Consider the following 17859-nt stretch of genomic DNA (forward strand, 5'->3'; position numbering starts at 1 on the left):
TTAAAAAGCTTTAAATTTGATAAACTTCACTGAGGTTTGCTCAGTCGGACGCGGTTCTTCGTAGTGATTTGATGCTGATTATAGTATAGAGCTGCCGTCATGGAGAAGCAAAATGGAGGTTTCGAAGAGGATAAGTTATCGGAGCATTCGGAACCATCTTATAATGGGAGTGAAAAGAACACCTTGCCATTGGTCACTGACAGTATAGACCCTGAAGAGGGCTGCAGCAACGAGACCCTAATCGATTTAAGGGAGAAGAGCAGCCCTTCAAAGCAGCTGGAATGGTACTATGCACCTGTGTACTTGCTCTTCTGGGTCGGATTATTCTTCGCCGTTTGTTATCCACTTTTTAATTATTTGCCAACTGGAGTGAAGATCGAGGAGGAGTCAAATTTACCAGGAACATTTGTAGCCCAACGTGCTGAATCCATACTGCTGCAGCTAGATCTTATGGGTCCCAAGATAGCAGGCGATTACGTAACGGAGGTAGAAGTGGTTCAGTTTTTGCTCGATGAAATAGCAAAGGTGCGTGAGGAGATGCGAGAGGATCTATATGAAATGGAGGTGGATGTACAGAAATCCAGTGGTGCCTTTCTCCATTGGCAAATGATAAACATGTACCAGGGCATTCAGAATGTGGTGGTGAAGCTGAGTTCCAAAAGTTCCAACAGCACCTCCTACTTGTTGGTCAACAGTCATTACGACTCCAAGCCCAGCAGTGTGGGTAAGTAAAGCTACATCTTGTTTGAGGATGACATGAGGATAACCTCTTAAGCTTGCTTCAGGCACTGGAGATGCGGAGGTCATGATAGTTACAATGCTGGAGACCCTCCGTTTAATGGCCACATCTAAAGAGACCTTCCTGCATCCCATTGTGTTTCTGTTCAATGGCGCTGAAGAGCAGCCCTTCCATGGATCACATTCGTTTATATCGAATCATCGTTGGTCAGCAAATTGCAAGTAAGTTTATTTTTATATCTTCCTTGGCAACTCTAAAGATTAGTTTTTTGAAATCAGAGCTTTGGTCAACCTGGATTCGGCCGGCGCTGGCGGTCGTGAAATTCTCTTCCAGGGGGGTCCCAACCATCCCTGGCTAATGAAGGCAAGTCGAAATCGCGCATTCCACTTGAAGTTTATCTTAATAGGCTAGCCATAAAAACGTTGAAAGTGCTTTTACTGGCACGCTTATCTTATCGGCTTTTATGGTCCGATATCTAATAAAAATCGTTTTTCCTTTTGCAATTTAGCAATACAAAAAGAGTGCCAAGCATCCGTTTGCCACGACGATGGCCGAGGAAATCTTTCAGGCTGATCTAATACCTTCCGATACAGATTTTCGAATCTTTCGAGATTTTGGTCCGGTGCCAGGTGGGTTCCAATTTGTATAATATATAAATTATTTTAGCAATTATTTATGTTTATGTCTAATACAGGTCTAGACATGGCTGGCTGCTATAATGGTTTTGTTTATCACACTAAGTTCGACCGCTTCAAGGTTATATCACGCGGTGCCCTGCAAAACACTGGGGATAATGTGTTTGCTCTGGTTCGTAGTATATCTAATGCAGAGGAAATGTATGATACGGAGGTGAGAAATTGAAAGTTTATACCATTACAGTACTCCTAAATCATTTTTAACCCCCAACCAGGCTCACTCAAAAGGTCACTCCGTCTTCTTTGATTATTTGGGCCTCTTTTTCGTTTACTACACCGAGTCAACGGGCGTGGCTCTGAATATTTCATTTTCCTTGGGATCTATCCTCGTTATTTGCCTCTCTTTGTGGCGCATGGCGAAGGTAACGGATCGAAGAGTGGGTACCTATGCCCGAGCCTTTGGGATGCAGTTCATCCTTGCCATACTAGGCCTCTTACTGGCTCTTGGTTTTCCCTTGCTGATGTCTGTGTTCTATGATGCCGGGGATCGGACAATGACTTACTTTAGCAACAGTTGGTTGGTCATAGGACTCTTCATCTGCCCTTCAATCATTGGTCTGGTCTTGCCAGCGACTCTCTACTTGTCTTTGAGGCCCAGTGTAAGTATGAAGAATGTATTTTTAAAGTAGATTGATATTAACTTTGTATTTAGGAGAAGATACCGCACACCTACCACCTACAGATCGTTGGACATGCTTACTGCGTTCTTCTGGCAGTGCTTTGTATTCTACTAACCGTAATTGGCATTCGCACAGCCTATCTCTTTATGATTTGTGTATTCTTCTACTTAGGAGCCTTGATTATAAACTTGGCTAGTAGACTTCATGATAAAGGTAAGGCCGAAATGAGATAAAAATGTGTTTAATGACAACTTTTCGTCTGATTAAGGTTATCTCTGGGCTGTGGTACTCGGTGCTTGCCAGATTCTCCCGTATCTGTACTTCACCTACCTCTTCCACGCCCTGCTGGTTATCACCATTCCCATGACTAGTCGAAAGGGCATGGATGCTAACCCTGATTTCCTGATCTCATTACAGTGCGCCTTGGGTTCGATTCTGTCAATGGTGTTTGTGGTAGGAACTTCTAATCGTGTAGGTCAAAGAATTTTTAGCAAAAGAAGGTTATTTTTCAGGCACCTCTGTTGAATCTCTTTAGGCGGCCGAAGAGTATGGTCGGTGGCTTGGTGGTAGTAATGTTTATTTTCTGCATGATCTCTGTTTCGGATGTGGGCTTTCCCTATCGCGCCAAAACAAATGTTATGCGTCTACATTTTCTAGTGAGTAATTCTTCAAATATAAATAGTATATGGAACCCATTCTATAAGTATTTTAGGAGGTACATCGCAAGTTCTACGAGTTCGATGGTTCCATTAGCTTAGAGGACAGTGGCTACTACTTTGACCTGCAAGACAGACGTCTAGAGGCTCCTCTGCTGGGCAAGATCAACCTCACTGGTCTCACTCGCGTTGATGAGCAATGCCAAACGGAGATGTATTGTGGCTTGCCCTGCTTTAACCATCGTTGGTGTTCCGCTGTGGAAGATGCACGTTGGTTGCCCCGGGATGAGCCCGTTGATCTGCCAAGTTCTCCGATCTTGCAGTTTATAAACAAGACCGTGTTGGGGACAGAGTCTGATCCTAGGGTTCGCTATAACTTCGTTGTGTCTTCAGGGCCGCCAAGGATGAGTTTCTTTATAAAACCCCTGGATGGTGTTAAGATGTTGCACTGGTCCTTCCTTAAGGGAATGCTGGATAACCCATCAGTCTACAAGCCTCCATATCATATTTTCTTTGGCTACGGCAGCGATAGTTCTCCAGTTGAATTTTATTTAGAAATGACGGTAAGTAGATATTATATTTCTTAGTTTAAATCATATTAAAATTCATATTAAACTCATATTCTGCAGAAGGACGATGGTAATTTCGATGGTCCGGTAGTGGAGTTGGGTATCTCTGGGCACTATATGAGCCATCTTAGTAAGCGGGATGCCACAACATTGAAGTTCATCGAGGATTTACCGGATTTTGCCCATCCCATGGAGTGGCCAAGTTCCTATGAACGATATATATTTTGAGATTGTTAAGTTTTACTTAATAGTGTTAAGATTTGATAAATAAATAAAAATTAAAAATATTAAATCAAAGTGGTTTGATTTTGTTCATTACTTGATTTGAAGTTAAAGAAATGGTTAATTTACCATTAATCAATGGAGAACGAGACTCTTGAACTGCAATATCATGAAGATATTTTATGATATTGCCATGAGTAATCATATTTCTTTCTTTTGGTGCACTTACACTCATCATGCCTAAAAATTTTCCAGAAAAGGTGTTCTAATACCATCGCCATTTTGGCATTGGTTTGGGTTTATACCACCTTCTTAAACTGATTGAAAGGGGCGGGAATTATAGCCTTGACTTTGGGCACTGCCGACCAGATGCGACATAATAAATACATAAATCCGCCATGACCAACAATTCCGATTACGATATGGGGCAAAGTCAGTGGTAATGATTTTTTGGTTTTGGGTAATCACGTCGTTAGACCCTCGAGGGCCTCAAAATATCGGTGTAGGTTTGGAATTTATCGATCACATAGAGTCGAAAGTTTTGGTAAATATGTACGGCATGCTGATAGGAAAGCGTGAATAACACGCGCCGTAATGCCATAAATATCGAATATCTTTATACTATGCTGAAGATATCAACCATATCGCATCATAAACCCGAACCACAACTTTAAATTGCGGATGGAGATGTCCGGTTGTTTAGTCGTGCGTCGAGAGTCGTGGAAGGTGCTCTTGTTTGGACGGTTCGGGAATCTCTTGGAATACAAAAATGGGAGCCACAAGGAACGGGAAGGTGTGTGATTCAACACCCTAAAATCCTCATAGTTATATTAAAATTCTCTCTTTAAATCTCAGGTAATTGTGGAAACGGATAACCTTATCATTGAGGTAGGGGAGGAGAAGATCCGGTGTAAGCAGTATTCCTGGTACTTTGCCCCCACGTATCTTCTATTCTGGGTGGGACTTTTCTTCGCCGTCATCTACCCACTTTTCCAAGCTCTGCCCACCGGAATTAAGATCTCCGAAGAAGCAGAAAAGCCGGGACAGTTCGTGGCTGAAAGAGCACAGCAAATTTTGCTGAAAATAAGTCAAATGGGACCTCGAGTGGTGGGCGATGTTAATAATGAGGTCACCGTCGTGAATTTGCTGCTTGAGGAAATTGAGAAAGTGCGTCAGGTTTTGCGTGACGATGTCTATGATATGGAAGTTGAAGTACAACGGGCATCCGGCTCTTATTTAATAAAAGGCCTGACGAATCACTATCAAGGTGTGCAGAATGTGATCGTTAGATTGAGTACAAGGAGCTCGAACAGCAGCTCTTACCTTTTGGTCAACAGTCACTATGACACAAAGCCTGGGTCACCTGGTAAGTTCTTTTTAAGGTTTGGATTTTTCATATAGTTCTACAGTATGTTATACATTTTTTAGGTGCTGGAGATGATGCTGCTATGGTCGTCGTAATGCTAGAAGTTCTACGACTGGTGGCCATTTCGGGGAATCCCTTCCTCCATCCCATTATTTTCCTATTCAATGGCGCCGAAGAGCAACCGATGCAGGGCTCACATGGTTTTATCACTCAGCACAGATGGGCAGCAAACTGCAAGTGAGTAGACTTATCTTTGGTTCAGATCCAGATCTGCAGAAGCTTTAACTTGTATCATTAAACCAGGGCACTTCTTAATTTGGATTCTGCCGGTGCTGGAGGTCGTGATCTGCTCTTCCAGGGCGGTCCCAATCATCCATGGCTAATGGAAGTAAGTTCTTTTGTTTGGCCCTAAAAATACCCTGAAAGTCTGCAAAGCATTTGGTGATTCATATTTTTGGCAATGATTTGATCGCATTTCCGATATCGGCGATATCACTCGGCTGGCTGCTGATCAATTAATCTAATCTTTTGCCTTATCTTAGCATTACAGAAACAATGTCCCGCACCCATTTGCCACCACTACGGCCGAGGAGATTTTCGAAGCTGGCATCATACCATCGGATACTGATTTTAGAGTTTTTCGTGATTTCGGAGTGGTGCCAGGTGGGAATCTTGAGGAGGTTAAGCCTTGAATCGAACTTAGTAGGTCTTCTCTTCCAGGTTTGGACATGGCTGGCGTCTACAATGGCTTTGTATATCACACGGAATTCGATAGGTATACGGTAGTAAGCCGTGACTCCCTGCAGAATTCCGGCGATAACTTGCTAGCCCTGGTGTGGAGTATTTCAAATGCCGAGGAAATGTATGACACTGAGGTGGGTTCTCTATTTATTTAAATCAAATTTGTAAGCTTTAATAAAAGTTTATTTTAACAGGCTTATGCTTCTGGACATGCTGTATTCTTCGACTTTATTGGACTGTTCTTTGTGCATTACCAGGAGTCGACTAGTGTGGCCCTGAATCTCTCCTTCTCCTTTGGGGCCATATTCCTGGTCTGTGTCTCCCTGTGGCGAATGTCGCGAGTTACGGGAGAGTCGATGGGTACCTATGCCGGCACTTTTGGACTCTTGTTCCTCCTGGCTTTGGCAGGGGTACTATTAGCCTTAGGTTTTCCCCTGCTAATAGCCACTTTCTATGATTTGGGAAATCGAACTTTGACTTACTTCAGCAATAGTTGGCTGGTGATTGGCTTGTACATCTGCCCGTCGGTTATTGGTCTTGTTTTACCCATGACTCTCTATCTGACGCATAAGAAGAGTGTGAGTGATATGACTGGAAACTTAACTAACATTGTTATATTAAGCTATATTACTCTGCAGAAGAAGATCCCGCATACGTACTACCTACATATAGTGGGACATGCTAATTGCGTTCTTCTGGCCATCTTATGTTTGGGCGCCACATCTCTTAAATACCGCAGTGCTTACCTGTTCCTAATCTCTCTCATCTTCTATGTTGCTGCTCTGATTATTAACTTGTTAACTCGGCTTCATTGTCGTGGTAAGTTTATTTGTTAGACTTAATCTTAAGAGCTTTTAATCATTGTTATTATTGCAGGTTACTTGTGGTCCCTGGTGCTGATTTTCTTCCAGATAATACCCTTCATATACCATGCCTATTTGTTCCATATGTTCATAGTGATCCTGATACCGATGACTGGACGCTTTGGTGTTTCCACCAATCCGGATCTACTGATTGCAGCTTTGTGTGCTTTTGGAACGATTCTGGCTTTGTCTTTTGCTGTGAGTGAGTTTTCTATGTTTAGCAACACAAATTTTATAGTTAATCCGTTTTAGGCTCCTCTAATCAACATTTTCCGGCGACCCAACTGCATGCTTGGAGGCCTGGCATTGGTTATGTTTATTTTCTGCATGATTACAGTGTCGGATGTGGGATTCCCCTACCGGGCCAAAACGAACGTGATGCGAGCTGACTTCATGGTGAGTTTGGAATTCCTAATCCTTAACTGAACATTGAACAATTCTATTTATTTCCCTTAATAGCAAGTGCACCGGAAATTCTTTGAGTATAATGGCTCAATGAGCCTCGAGGACTCTGGCTACTATTTCCATCTGGGAGATCGTAATAAAGAAGCTCCTCTGAGAGATTATATGAACCTGACCGATCTAGTTCTCCTGGGCGAGGACTGCGACTCAGAGTTGATGTGCGGGATTCCCTGTTATCGGTATTGCAGTTCACGTACACATGCCCTCTGGCTTGCCAGAGAGGAGCACGTGCAGCTGCCGTATCCAACAGTTTTGGAGTTTCTTAACAAGACTGTTCTTGATGGAGGCTATCAAGTTCGATATGACTTTCGATTAACTGGACCACCGAATATGGGTCTGTTCTTCAAGCCGCTGGACGGTGTTAGATTGCTCCGATGGACGTTTGCTTCTGGAATGCTGGACAATCCGGCAACCTACAGGCCACCACTTGAAGTCATGTTAACCTATGGGATTGATAGCACTCCCTTCGAGTTTTTCGTGGAACTTTCGGTGGGTATTCAATGGAATAACTACTAGTAACTTAACTAACTAACTGATTCATAGAAGGACAATGGCAACTTTGATGAGCCCGTGTTCGAGATGGGCGTATCCGGGCACTACGTTAGTCCCCATGACGAACGGGATGCGCTGAGCAAAGAGTTCCTGGCCACACTTCCGGACTTTGCCTTCTCCATGGAGTGGCCCAGTAGCTACGAGCGACATATATTTTAGGTGGATGGGAATAGGTTCTAAGTATACCAAGTCATTGACACTCACAAATCGAAAACTTGAATTTTTTTTTGGGAAAATTGAAATGGAAGGGGATCAAACATTGGATGCTGCATTTCACAATGTGCCGCTAGACAAACATGGGTTACAAATTTTGGATGGGAGAAGTGCAAGCAATGCTGCAGGAACCATTTGTGCAAACATTACCTGGCATACCGACTGCAGAAGATATGTGGGTATAAAAGGGGAGCCGTGTTCCATCGATAGACACACTCAGAGTTCAGCAGCTCTTCCATCAACAAGCAACATCCAGCAGTTCCAACAAAACCAAAAAAACCAATCAACATGAAGTCCTACGTTGCTATCATCTGCTTCTTCGCTCTTTTGGCCGTCGCAATGGCAGGTTCACCAACAGCAACAGCATCAAGCTCCTCTCCATCATCACCCTCATCGCCATCTACTACGACTTATACCTACACAACCACGCCATCGTCTCCAAGCTACACCACCACAACCACCGACACCACCACCACAAGGCCCTTCAAGCAGCAGCTCCTGTCCCTGCTGTTCAACAAGTCCGGATAGAGCCACCAATACGATCCACGATGCCACCTCTTGAAACGATCCGTATCACCTGAATAGATAAAAAATAAAAACATCAAAATAAAATAACCAAAACAAACACGTACCGCCTCTTAAATTCTCAGTTCAACATCGATCTTAACAATATCACGTAGCAGTTGGCCAGTTAGGGTTCTATCTTCTATACATCTGCTTCGACTTCTGGGGTAACTGACATTTGCTCAACTGCCAACAGTACGCCCTGCCCCGTTCATTACCGCCTTTTTGGCCGGACCTGTTCCCAAAACATCTGCCAGGTTGTGCCACAAAGGTCAAGCGGCACTTGCCACCTTCAGTTGGTGGGGCAGTCGGTGGGTAAGGCAGTGGGCCAGACATGATCATGGTCAGGTGGCTATCATAATCCCCTCTCTCGCAATGATGATCATCAAAAGGCTGAGTTAAATGTCTAATGACTTCGCTGACAAATTGATGTAGGAATGTGGCAGGCTGTCCCTGTCAGTTGCATGTACTCGAGGAAGAGTTATGAATGCCAAGCTGGCCATGTACAACACGATTCGAGATGATCGAAGCACCAACGCCCCACTGAATTCAGGTGCACACTGGGCATTGTCTTAGGTGCTATGTTAAATAAAATATTCAGATATTTTAGATAAAAACAGCTTTTCTTTTTATAAAGATATATTTCAGACATTAAGATCACCAAGAATAAAGTTCAATTAGGTTTCTTTTAAATTTGAAATGATATTTTCATGATAATTTAATATCTCAAAAAGAGAAACATCATTTGATCCCCACGGTGGCATCGACAGGTTGTCATGTATACAACTCATTCGACAAATTGCAGCAACGGCAGAGAACACAAATCGGATGGGTCGTGCAATTGTGGGTGGATTCGATTCGGTTCATAAACGCTCCATGGGAAGATGGCATCAGCCTTAGCCATAGCCGCAGCAACAGTCACAGCTACCAGCCACAAGCCACCGAGGAGGCTTCCGATCGTTGGGCCTTCAAAATGCTAGACACTCACTCGTAAATCTCAAGATACACGAGTGTCTGTGTGTAAAGTTCAAGCGATTTGGTATAAATATGCAAAGAGCCGCATCTGTTGGCCACAGTAACGGATCGAGGCGAACTCGGTGCAGACGACCAGCGAGGATCAAAGGATATAGTGAAACATGCAGTGCACAGTAAGATGGAAGAGGGGTTTGTATAGGATACACCAGTACTGATACCCGGCACGAATATTTCTAGCTGCTCGTAATAGCAGCCCTGCTGCTCAGCTTGGTCCAGGCCAGGCCGCAAGTCAGACCCCAGGCCCAAGGAGAGCCCATTCCCATCATCAGGCAGGAGCAGGAGGTTAATTTCGATGGCTCCTACAAGTATCTCTACGAGACTGGCAACGGGATCAACGCCGAGGAGGAGGGTTATCTCAAGAATCCGGGCACCGACAATGCCGGTCAGGTGAGTGGTTCGCCATTCAAAATAATCGTGCTTGGCATTTGCTGGCTACCAATTTGCCAAATTAACTTCCATTTGCTCTTTTTACCCGCTAAAAGGTCGCACAGGGCTCCTTCTCTTATACCTCGCCTGAGGGCATACCGATTCGGATAACCTATCTGGCGGACGAGAATGGCTTCCAGCCGCAGGGCGACCACCTGCCGACGCCACCACCCATCCCGCCTGCGATCCAGAAGGCATTGGCATACTTGGCAACAGCACCGCCGCCACCGCAAGAGCAGCCTGGTGGGTTCAACAACCGACGAGGCTAGGGGTCCACCTCCAATCGAATTACCTGGTTCTACTCATTTACAAAACGTGTACGAATTAATAATAAAACTGGCCATACAACAACAAAGACAAAAAGTAATAAGCTTTTTAGTGATTAGCCAATGATTTAGCTTTGGAATGTTATACAGACGAGTACCGGTACATTAATGACCCTAATAAAATGGGAAATATGCAATCAAAAGATGCCGCCTCCGTCGCCATAAAGTCTGGTTGGAAAAATAAATTTTGTTTGCAATTTCCAAACAAACAAGAAGTACATCTTAAGGTACCTTTACTTAAATGGCCATGTACTTATTTATATTCGTCTGTGTATCGGTTATAAAAATGTTGGTAATTGCCAACATTCTGATAAGAAATTTAAAACCCTAAGGTCCGTTTAATTGACCTGTATGTACTGAATATTTTGATTTTATCGGCGAGGCGCCTGAGCTTGGGAATACCTGATTTATACCTGTTGCCCAATTAGGGGGTATTAAAGCTAGCCCGATTTTACTAGATAAGATTTGCAAGGTTCTAGGTTCAAATCAAGTTAGTTTAATGAAGTGAGTCAAACCATTTATTAAGCTATAAATGTTATTGGCACGCAAGAAGGGTAAGTGCTTTTCACTGAATCAGTTTTTTCTAATGCTTGCAGGCAGACAAAACCTTATTAAAAAAATAAAAATATCCAAACAACATCTTCCTAATTGAAGTGAAACTCTTAAATAATTAACTTCGCAAGCATAAACTGTTAAATATTGACTAAGTTACTTTCTTAAACCAAATATTAAGATTTTTCTTACTGCATGAATTTTTATTGCCTAGTTTTAGGCTTGTCGAGTAAAATATCTTATGTTGCCCAACAATGCAGCATCTTCGGATGATGTCCAAATATCTTCTAGATAACACCAAGAAATATCAACTCTTGGCAATTCCAGGCACTGTGGCTATTGAGAAGGCAGTAATACATCTTCATTTAAATGCCTCTCCCGCTGAGCCATCAGATCGGAAAGCTGCCTTTAAACAAATTATGAATTAATCGGCTCGTAAACCAAAACGCTTAATTGATCAAGTTACCGGTCGGAGCAGTCGTAATTAGACACAGGCAAGCACTTAGATAGTAACTTGCTAGTTAGTTTCTAGTGGGCGTGAGTGAGGGTGTATCCGAAAGATATAAAGCTGGGGACCGACGACCAAATCTTTTCATTGCTCATCTTCGACGATGTGGATACGCGTAACGGTAAGACGATGGGATCAGAATACTATATAGCCAGTGGATTAAATATATAGTGCTTTGTAGATCGCTCTGTTTATAGCCTTTGTGGCTGTAGTTTTGGCCCAGGGCGATGGACGTTATCGTCCTCCGCCCACGCGAGCAAACGCCGGAGACGGACGATACAAGGGTGGCAATGATGGACGCTATACGGGTGGTAATGATGGACGTTATCGTGGTGGCGGCGATGGTCGGTACACTGGAGGCAATGATGGACGTTATGTGCATACGGACAACAAATATCAACACGACGATCGTCCTGGCGGGGCGTACTCCGGTGATAGTGGACGCTATGTAGGGGACAAGAACAAGGGTGGAGGAGGTGGTGGTGGCGGTGGATCTGGAGCAGGAGGTGGTGGTGGTGGTGGTGCAACGATTGCCACAGCTAGACCGCCGCCACGGCCCACTACCGCAGCGCCGGCAGCGATTATCGATCCAACGGCCAATTTGCCCAAGGGAAAAGGTACAGGCGAAGGTGGCAATGGCTGGGCCATCATCCGTCAGGAGGACGAAGTGGACGTGGATGGCTATCATTATCTGTGAGTATTATCCTTCAAATAATATATATTTACTTTTATTGCGTATTCTCTCTTAGTTGGGAAACCGAGAATGGAATTTTGGGTGAGGAAAGTGGACGCATTGAAAAGTTGACTGAGGAGGATGGCCTGCGCTCCAAGGGCTTCTACGAATACACTGGACCAGATGGCATCCTCTACCGCGTGGATTATGTGGCGGATGACAATGGCTTTGTTCCGAGTGGCGCTCACTTGCCCACGGCACCACCTCCGCCGCCGTATGTGGAAAAATTGTTGGCCTATCTCGAAGCAAATGCAAAGACGACGAAATAAATTTTGGAATTTGAAATCGCCTGAAGTTTAAAGTGAATAAAATGTTGTGCCATTAAAAGTTTGTAGTTATGTGCGTTGAGGGATTTGAAAAGTTTTATTAAGGGTTTTATTTGTTTTTAAAATATTGTTTTTCAAACTACTTTTTTTTTATTAAATCAATCAATGAAATGGTCTTCAACCTTAAAGGTTTTTGTGTCCTGGAATCAAAATTTAATTAAGTCCTGAAGGTACTCCATTTGACATTGAAAAAACGCAACTTATATTTTTCATAATTTATTAGAGTTTTTCAAATACATTTCTCAGGCACTTAGAATTCCTTTTTTTTGTCAATTTTGATAGAATTTTCATCGCAAATTAGGCAGGATATTGCGTTGTATGTACTCCAGGACATCGTTGATAGTGTCATGTATCTTGGCGGGCTAAAGAGAAGGTTGAAGTTACTTTAAAGCTCTAATCACTCGATTTTCAGAAATACTTACATCCTGTTCGGAATTAATGTTCGTTCCTGTCTGCCTCTGTTCCTGACTCGGCTGCTGTTCTTCTGGCTCCTGAACAGGCTCCTGAGGTTCCTGCGTTTCCTGGTATTCTGCAGTATCCATCTGACTATCGTCAGGCTGTTGGTAATCATACGCCTGATCCGACTCCCACAATTTGTTCTCATTCAAATAGCTATATTGCTTGGTATCTTGATTGGATTCATCGCCATCTCGGACCCATTGGAACTGTATTGTCTGCCAACCAGTGCCATTGAAGTTGAAGTCGATCATGAAGCGTAGATGATCCCGAGGACCAAGCGATAAGCTATCGCCAGCTTCTTGTACCTTGGCCTCTAGTTGTTCCTGGACATTGCGGAAAATTCCACGAAGATCGGTGGCATACGGCTGACCGCGATCCCCGTAGCCACCGTCATAGGGCCTGTGATCGTGTCTGTACTTTCCACTGTTATCCGGCATATACCAGCCCGTTGCCCCATGCAGATGGGGTAGATATCGTCCAGGCTTTATTCGCTTGGTCTGATCCCGAACTAGATCCTGATCATCAGACCTACAAACGGTGATCAGCAATAGTGCAATCAGCAAACGTGTGTTCATGTCGACTTCTTGATTACGTCTGATTCGACCCCAATGCACCCGCTGGCCATTTTAGTTTTGGCCCCCTCTCAACCCCACACGGACAATTGTTGTTCGGTTAATAAATCGCATGTTTTATGTCCAAGATGACATCGTTTAATTTGCTTAAATATGGGCGGGATGCGAGCTGATTCAGTGGCTGGTGAATCGATATCAGGCTCATCCGCCTAGAATTCTTTGCATACTAACAAGCCATTCAGAAACCACTTAGTTGGCAACTCGTTTGCATTGGCAATAGCGGATCGCTTTTAACCTTTCTGAGATGCAAGTCGGAGCAAGCCGGATCAAAATTGGGGGCGACAACTGCAACTGCAGGAGACATCTAACGTCTTTAAATAGATGTCCAAATACCATAATTATATCTTTATTATAAAGACAAAACTTGTTTATTGAAATGGTCAATTACAACTTTTATCAAAGTTGTTGGTTTAATGTTAGCACATCGTTAAAAACAAAATGAAAATGTTATGTGCGTAGTTAAAGTAACCAAATAGGAATCATCTTGTTCTTTCTGTATTCAACATTTAATCAGTTAATGGCAGTCATTAACCTTTTTAATTGAATGATATATAGTATGAATCGACAACATCCAGAAACCCAGAAGAGATAATCCCCGAAAAAAAAGACATTCAGCTGCTCCATTCATCGAAGATCGATGGGCCAGACGAGTTTCAATTTGTTTACATTTCAGCAAATCCAATAGGATCAAAGGTAATTAGTGTCGTTTAAATCAAATTTAAAACGCATCATAAACAATGAAACGCCCGTTTTGTTTTAATGAGCATTAATAACAATAATAGCTGTCAATCAATCAAGCTGGCAAAACGGTCAACTCATCCGATACGTTAACCATTAATCAAACTTGTCAGTGCCGATGATTTTGGTAATCACAACATCGAGGAAGATCTACTATATGGTAGTATTCAAAAAGATGTGAGAAATCGAAAGCAGCCACGCCTCCGACAAACAAGGTTCTGGGGCTTGAACTCTTGACTCGAACCTTGTGCATATTTGGATTATTCGATCATGGTAAGGAAGTGACTTAACGAAAATAGATGATGCTCCATGATTCATGGGGTTAAGAAACCCTGAGTGATCACCTAATCGATTCCAGACAATCGGATGGATCATCGATGGGGGAATTAAAAATTCTATTAAAATTGCAACTTGTTGATAAGCCAACAGGTTCGCATCCCCCCACTCTCTCTCTCTTCTGTTAACTTGTTTTGTTAATTCTCGAATTGTTTCGCGACTTTAAATTATTCATCTGAAATAAATAAAGAGAGACTGCCCCTGGCAGTGGGTGCGTAATTTGGTGTTTTGCGGGCAATTAATTAATCTTTTTTTTAAACACTAACCACCCAGGCATATATTTTTTTTACAAATCGTCCTTCGGTTTGGAATTTATGCGAGTGCGCAAATTATCACCACTTACAAGTGACAATTGGCCACTATATATATGGCTATATACGGGTATATATAAATTGATTTTAGCCGCATACTTTGTTGCCAGCAGACGGCGCCTACAGTAAAATATTTAACGATAATTCCGTGGTCAGGCCAACTGGATTTATCTCGAAATAATGGCCCTATGGTGTTCTGTGGGGAAGTTCGTTTTGCATAATATCAGAAATTCCATTGCTCTGATCTCATCATCCGGCGGTGACTGGTGAAATACAAAAAAAAAAAAAAAGGAAAAAAATGAATGACATTTCTCTTTTTCACACTTGTCAGGCTGGAAATTTATTGATATGCAACTTTTCCTTTTTATTAAAATTTATTTTATGTTCTCCTTACAAGAGCCGAAATGAAATTGCTTTGAAATTTATTTTATTTAGCACCTCCAAGAGAGGGATTGATCAATAATTTGAGAGCTTTGACCTTGCTTACACTCTGGTTGTTTAGGGTCCCCCCCATAACTCCAAAATCCAGGTGTCTGCTGATATTCCAGGTTTTATTCGGAATTCTGATATCATTCAAGCCAACCCGAATCTAATTACGACTCATTGTGATTGGTAATTTGTTTCATTGTTTGGGCCAACAGCACCAATTGCCAAGTTACTTTCCTGGCCTTACAGCAAAATTTCGTTTTGTAAATTAATTCATTGGGCAAAACAAAACAAATGCCTGTAATTTTGTGGCATAAATCGCTTGTATTTAATGGTGCCGATTAAAATGTGAATGCTCCGTTTGCTACCAAAAAAGCGATCCATCTATTTTGGCATTCGGTGGCTAAACTGGCTTCAGCAGTTACCAATATTTATAGACGTGCAATTCTGATTTATTCGCTCACACAGCAGCTGACACGGCACAGTCTCTGAGTGTACTAATTAAACCAAAAGGAGAGCAAATGATAATTAAACAAATCTCTGACAGCTTAGCAGGGTGAACAATATTAACAACAAAGTTCTCAAAAAATAAAAACCAAAAAATTGAGCGGAGAAAAATGATACTCGAAGCATTGACAGCGAAATGTGTGCGAAAGCCCACGCGAAAATGAGACTAATTTATAGGCATTGTCAGAATGCTCAGCCTATAAAGATTTCATTTGTTTTGCGCTAAATACTAAGGACAGCCAGAAGAATTAGGAGGTTAATATTCCAGTAAATCATATGAGGAAAGGTCTCTTGATCCCAAACAGGAATGTTAAGAAAATAACGTAATTTCTTATTGTAATCTGTCGGTGAACATCTTTTTGGGCTTAAGTTGGGGTACACTGGCTGTGCTTATATTCTTTCTACAATATGAAGGATTTTTTTATATTATTAGTAACTATTTTAGGATATAATAAGAACTTAAACGGTTAGGGACTTTTGCATTTATGGTTGTCTTAAAAAGTTAAATATATTTTGACTGCTGAAAGAATTGTTTTATCCCAAGTTATCGAAACGAAATCCTCTTTAAAACCAGATATAAGTACTTCAGTAAGTATTTACTTACCTAGAATATTAAATTCCTAAGCAAATATTGAAGATTTTAAATACAATCAAGAAAATCTATGACTTTATTCGTTCAAATTTGAAAAACAAATGAAGTTTTGTTAGATTGTTGTCCTTTATAAGAGTTTCTTAACTCTCTCCATAAGTAAAATGGAACTAAAAATAGTTTTTAAAGATCTTTGCCTGCATTCAACCATTAGTTTTATCTCTTCATATAGCATGGGTCACTCATTCTTAAATGAGTTTCTTTTCAGCATGTCTTTCTAGTGATAAACAGTATCTAGCAAGCATTAACTAAGGATTGAGAGCGGGTGAGTGGAGAAATATGTTCCACTAGCATAATGCTCTAATTCACAGCCCTGAAAGATATGAATACGCCCTCCAAAACCAAAGAGAAAAACAATGACGGTTAAGATAAACTCGAAATTTTGCATTCATATCAGTTGCTTTTTTGTACCACAAGGGTTTGAGTGAGAGACACATGTTTACTTCCTCGGCTTAATCACTTTAATACAAAAAAACAAAACAAAACAACATACGAAACTCTTCTACGAGAATCGGATTTATCGCGCTCCTCCAACTTCGGAAGCTGAGTGGGTAGTGTGCCTCCAGTTATCATGGGCAGCGGAACTAAGCTCCCAGTATGGATTTATATAGTCTGGATGGTCTGGCTAGTTGGTCTAGCGTCCGGCGAAGTACTTCAATGCTACGAGTGTGTAGATGATGACCGAACGTGCGGTTCTTCTAAGAGTTTTCCCGGAAAAGTGCGAGAATGTCCGAACTCAACGATGTGCAGCACTGAAATGATGACTTCTATGGTCTTTGGAAAGGAGTGGACCAGGACAAGGAGAGGCTGTGCCAAGCAGGTTGATTCATATTACGAATATATCGGAAAACACTGGGAGCCAAAGTATAAAGTTAAGGATTTACCCGAAGGCTGTAAGACAGAAAATGGAGTAATCTACTGCAACTGCCTTGGATCACTCTGCAATTCAGCTAGCTTTTCCTCAGCAAACTTCCGGATGCCAGTGCTGTTGATCTTCTTGGCCCTCATCTATAGGAAAATCCTTTTTCCCGTCTAGTCGCCGTCGACACTTTTTAGGGTGTGTGTTCTCGTTTCTCGGGTTTTGTGACAACAACTTGACACTTCCTAGAACTCTCTAGGCCATAAAAATAGTTGTAAGCAGATTAATGATTTATGTGCGACACTTTTTAAAGGTGAAACCTTGTCAATAAAGTCACTGATACCAAATAAACCCAAACAAACTCGTTCTGACATTGGATATGGATCGTAAATACTTGACCGGCCGGCCAGATTAACATCTAACCGATCCTACCTGGACCGTGAGATATGGCTATGCATATGTGACGCATCGAAGAAAGTGCCAGATTTGGTCAGCATTTTTCTGATCCAAGGTCAATGTCAAATGTACTATATGTTATGGATGTGGGTTTGGATCTGGACTAATAAAATAACACCAGCAGCACTCCTGCGGTGTGAAGATCTGATATCAGAATTCGAATAGCATGCAAATCAAGTGACAACCGTCGCAGCATCACAAATCGAGCTTGTAATTGATTAAAAAGTCATCTTATTTAAATATTTATTAAGTATTTGTGACTTTTATGAATGCCCCCATATAGATATCGCCAAAAATTCGAATATCTCGAGACCCTCG

At 42.1% G+C, this 17859-nt stretch overlaps 7 protein-coding genes across 7 annotated transcripts; 6 read left to right on the forward strand and 1 right to left on the reverse strand.

Annotated features, from left to right (window-relative positions):
- Positions 1 to 63: 63 nt before the first annotated feature.
- On the forward strand, positions 64 to 3546 carry LOC108106742 (endoplasmic reticulum metallopeptidase 1). The gene is made up of 11 exons (XM_017213979.1): positions 64 to 724; positions 786 to 960; positions 1018 to 1102; positions 1248 to 1368; positions 1434 to 1588; positions 1650 to 2033; positions 2087 to 2267; positions 2323 to 2507; positions 2567 to 2710; positions 2767 to 3273; positions 3340 to 3546. The coding sequence occupies exons 1-11, from the start codon at positions 100 to 102 to the stop codon at positions 3505 to 3507; spliced, it is 2730 nt and encodes a 909-aa protein (XP_017069468.1). The 5' UTR covers positions 64 to 99; the 3' UTR covers positions 3508 to 3546.
- A 672-nt stretch (positions 3547 to 4218) lies between these two features.
- LOC108106739 (endoplasmic reticulum metallopeptidase 1) lies at positions 4219 to 7769 on the forward strand. Its single transcript, XM_017213975.2, has 12 exons — positions 4219 to 4294; positions 4357 to 4867; positions 4930 to 5104; positions 5171 to 5255; positions 5410 to 5530; positions 5588 to 5742; positions 5803 to 6186; positions 6247 to 6427; positions 6485 to 6669; positions 6724 to 6867; positions 6931 to 7422; positions 7477 to 7769. The coding sequence occupies exons 1-12, from the start codon at positions 4271 to 4273 to the stop codon at positions 7642 to 7644; spliced, it is 2625 nt and encodes an 874-aa protein (XP_017069464.1). The 5' UTR covers positions 4219 to 4270; the 3' UTR covers positions 7645 to 7769.
- A 125-nt stretch (positions 7770 to 7894) lies between these two features.
- Positions 7895 to 8323, forward strand: LOC108106741 (integumentary mucin C.1). The gene has a single exon (XM_017213978.2). It carries the CDS (start codon positions 7987 to 7989, stop codon positions 8224 to 8226), a length of 240 nt encoding a protein of 79 aa, XP_017069467.1. The 5' UTR covers positions 7895 to 7986; the 3' UTR covers positions 8227 to 8323.
- A 1018-nt stretch (positions 8324 to 9341) lies between these two features.
- On the forward strand, positions 9342 to 10080 carry LOC108106740 (endocuticle structural glycoprotein ABD-4). Its single transcript, XM_017213977.1, has 3 exons — positions 9342 to 9410; positions 9475 to 9684; positions 9780 to 10080. The coding sequence occupies exons 1-3, from the start codon at positions 9399 to 9401 to the stop codon at positions 9990 to 9992; spliced, it is 435 nt and encodes a 144-aa protein (XP_017069466.1). The 5' UTR covers positions 9342 to 9398; the 3' UTR covers positions 9993 to 10080.
- Positions 10081 to 11141: 1061 nt separating this feature from the next.
- Positions 11142 to 12169, forward strand: LOC108106801 (larval cuticle protein LCP-30). Its single transcript, XM_017214046.1, has 3 exons — positions 11142 to 11230; positions 11291 to 11802; positions 11859 to 12169. The coding sequence occupies exons 1-3, from the start codon at positions 11213 to 11215 to the stop codon at positions 12109 to 12111; spliced, it is 783 nt and encodes a 260-aa protein (XP_017069535.1). The 5' UTR covers positions 11142 to 11212; the 3' UTR covers positions 12112 to 12169.
- A 199-nt stretch (positions 12170 to 12368) lies between these two features.
- Positions 12369 to 13216, reverse strand: LOC108106802. Its single transcript, XM_017214047.2, has 2 exons — positions 12591 to 13216; positions 12369 to 12530 (listed from the first exon to the last, which is right to left on the reverse strand). Exons 1-2 carry the CDS (start codon positions 13200 to 13202, stop codon positions 12456 to 12458), a joined length of 687 nt encoding a protein of 228 aa, XP_017069536.1. The 5' UTR covers positions 13203 to 13216; the 3' UTR covers positions 12369 to 12455.
- Positions 13217 to 16771: 3555 nt separating this feature from the next.
- LOC108106310 lies at positions 16772 to 17436 on the forward strand. The gene has a single exon (XM_017213281.2). It carries the CDS (start codon positions 16798 to 16800, stop codon positions 17260 to 17262), a length of 465 nt encoding a protein of 154 aa, XP_017068770.1. The 5' UTR covers positions 16772 to 16797; the 3' UTR covers positions 17263 to 17436.
- The last annotated feature ends 423 nt before the right edge of the window (positions 17437 to 17859 follow it).

Source organism: Drosophila eugracilis, unplaced genomic scaffold (assembly GCF_018153835.1).
Source record: "Drosophila eugracilis isolate 14026-0451.02 unplaced genomic scaffold, ASM1815383v1 contig_81, whole genome shotgun sequence".
Taxonomy (NCBI): Eukaryota; Metazoa; Arthropoda; class Insecta; order Diptera; family Drosophilidae; genus Drosophila; species Drosophila eugracilis.

Excerpts from the sequence above, each read along its gene's own strand:
- LOC108106742 (XM_017213979.1), top strand. The coding sequence starts at position 100 with ATGGAGAAGCAAAATGGAGGTTTCGAAGAGGATAAGTTATCGGAGCAT. Across the intron at positions 961-1,017 it reads CGTTGGTCAGCAAATTGCAA|AGCTTTGGTCAACCTGGATT; the intron begins GTAAGTTTATTT and ends TTTTGAAATCAG. Across the intron at positions 2,034-2,086 it reads ACTTGTCTTTGAGGCCCAGT|GAGAAGATACCGCACACCTA; the intron begins GTAAGTATGAAG and ends CTTTGTATTTAG.
- LOC108106740 (XM_017213977.1), top strand. Across the intron at positions 9,685-9,779 it reads GCACCGACAATGCCGGTCAG|GTCGCACAGGGCTCCTTCTC; the intron begins GTGAGTGGTTCG and ends ACCCGCTAAAAG.
- LOC108106802 (XM_017214047.2), bottom strand. The coding sequence starts at position 13,202 with ATGAACACACGTTTGCTGATTGCACTATTGCTGATCACCGTTTGTAGG. Across the intron at positions 12,531-12,590 it reads ACATTAATTCCGAACAGGAT|CCCGCCAAGATACATGACAC; the intron begins GTAAGTATTTCT and ends CCTTCTCTTTAG.
- LOC108106739 (XM_017213975.2), top strand. The coding sequence starts at position 4,271 with ATGGGAGCCACAAGGAACGGGAAG. Across the intron at positions 5,105-5,170 it reads AGATGGGCAGCAAACTGCAA|GGCACTTCTTAATTTGGATT; the intron begins GTGAGTAGACTT and ends TCATTAAACCAG. Across the intron at positions 6,428-6,484 it reads AACTCGGCTTCATTGTCGTG|GTTACTTGTGGTCCCTGGTG; the intron begins GTAAGTTTATTT and ends TTATTATTGCAG.
- LOC108106310 (XM_017213281.2), top strand. The coding sequence starts at position 16,798 with ATGGGCAGCGGAACTAAGCTCCCAGTATGGATTTATATAGTCTGGATG.
- LOC108106801 (XM_017214046.1), top strand. Across the intron at positions 11,803-11,858 it reads GTGGATGGCTATCATTATCT|TTGGGAAACCGAGAATGGAA; the intron begins GTGAGTATTATC and ends ATTCTCTCTTAG.
- LOC108106741 (XM_017213978.2), top strand. The coding sequence starts at position 7,987 with ATGAAGTCCTACGTTGCTATCATCTGCTTCTTCGCTCTTTTGGCCGTC.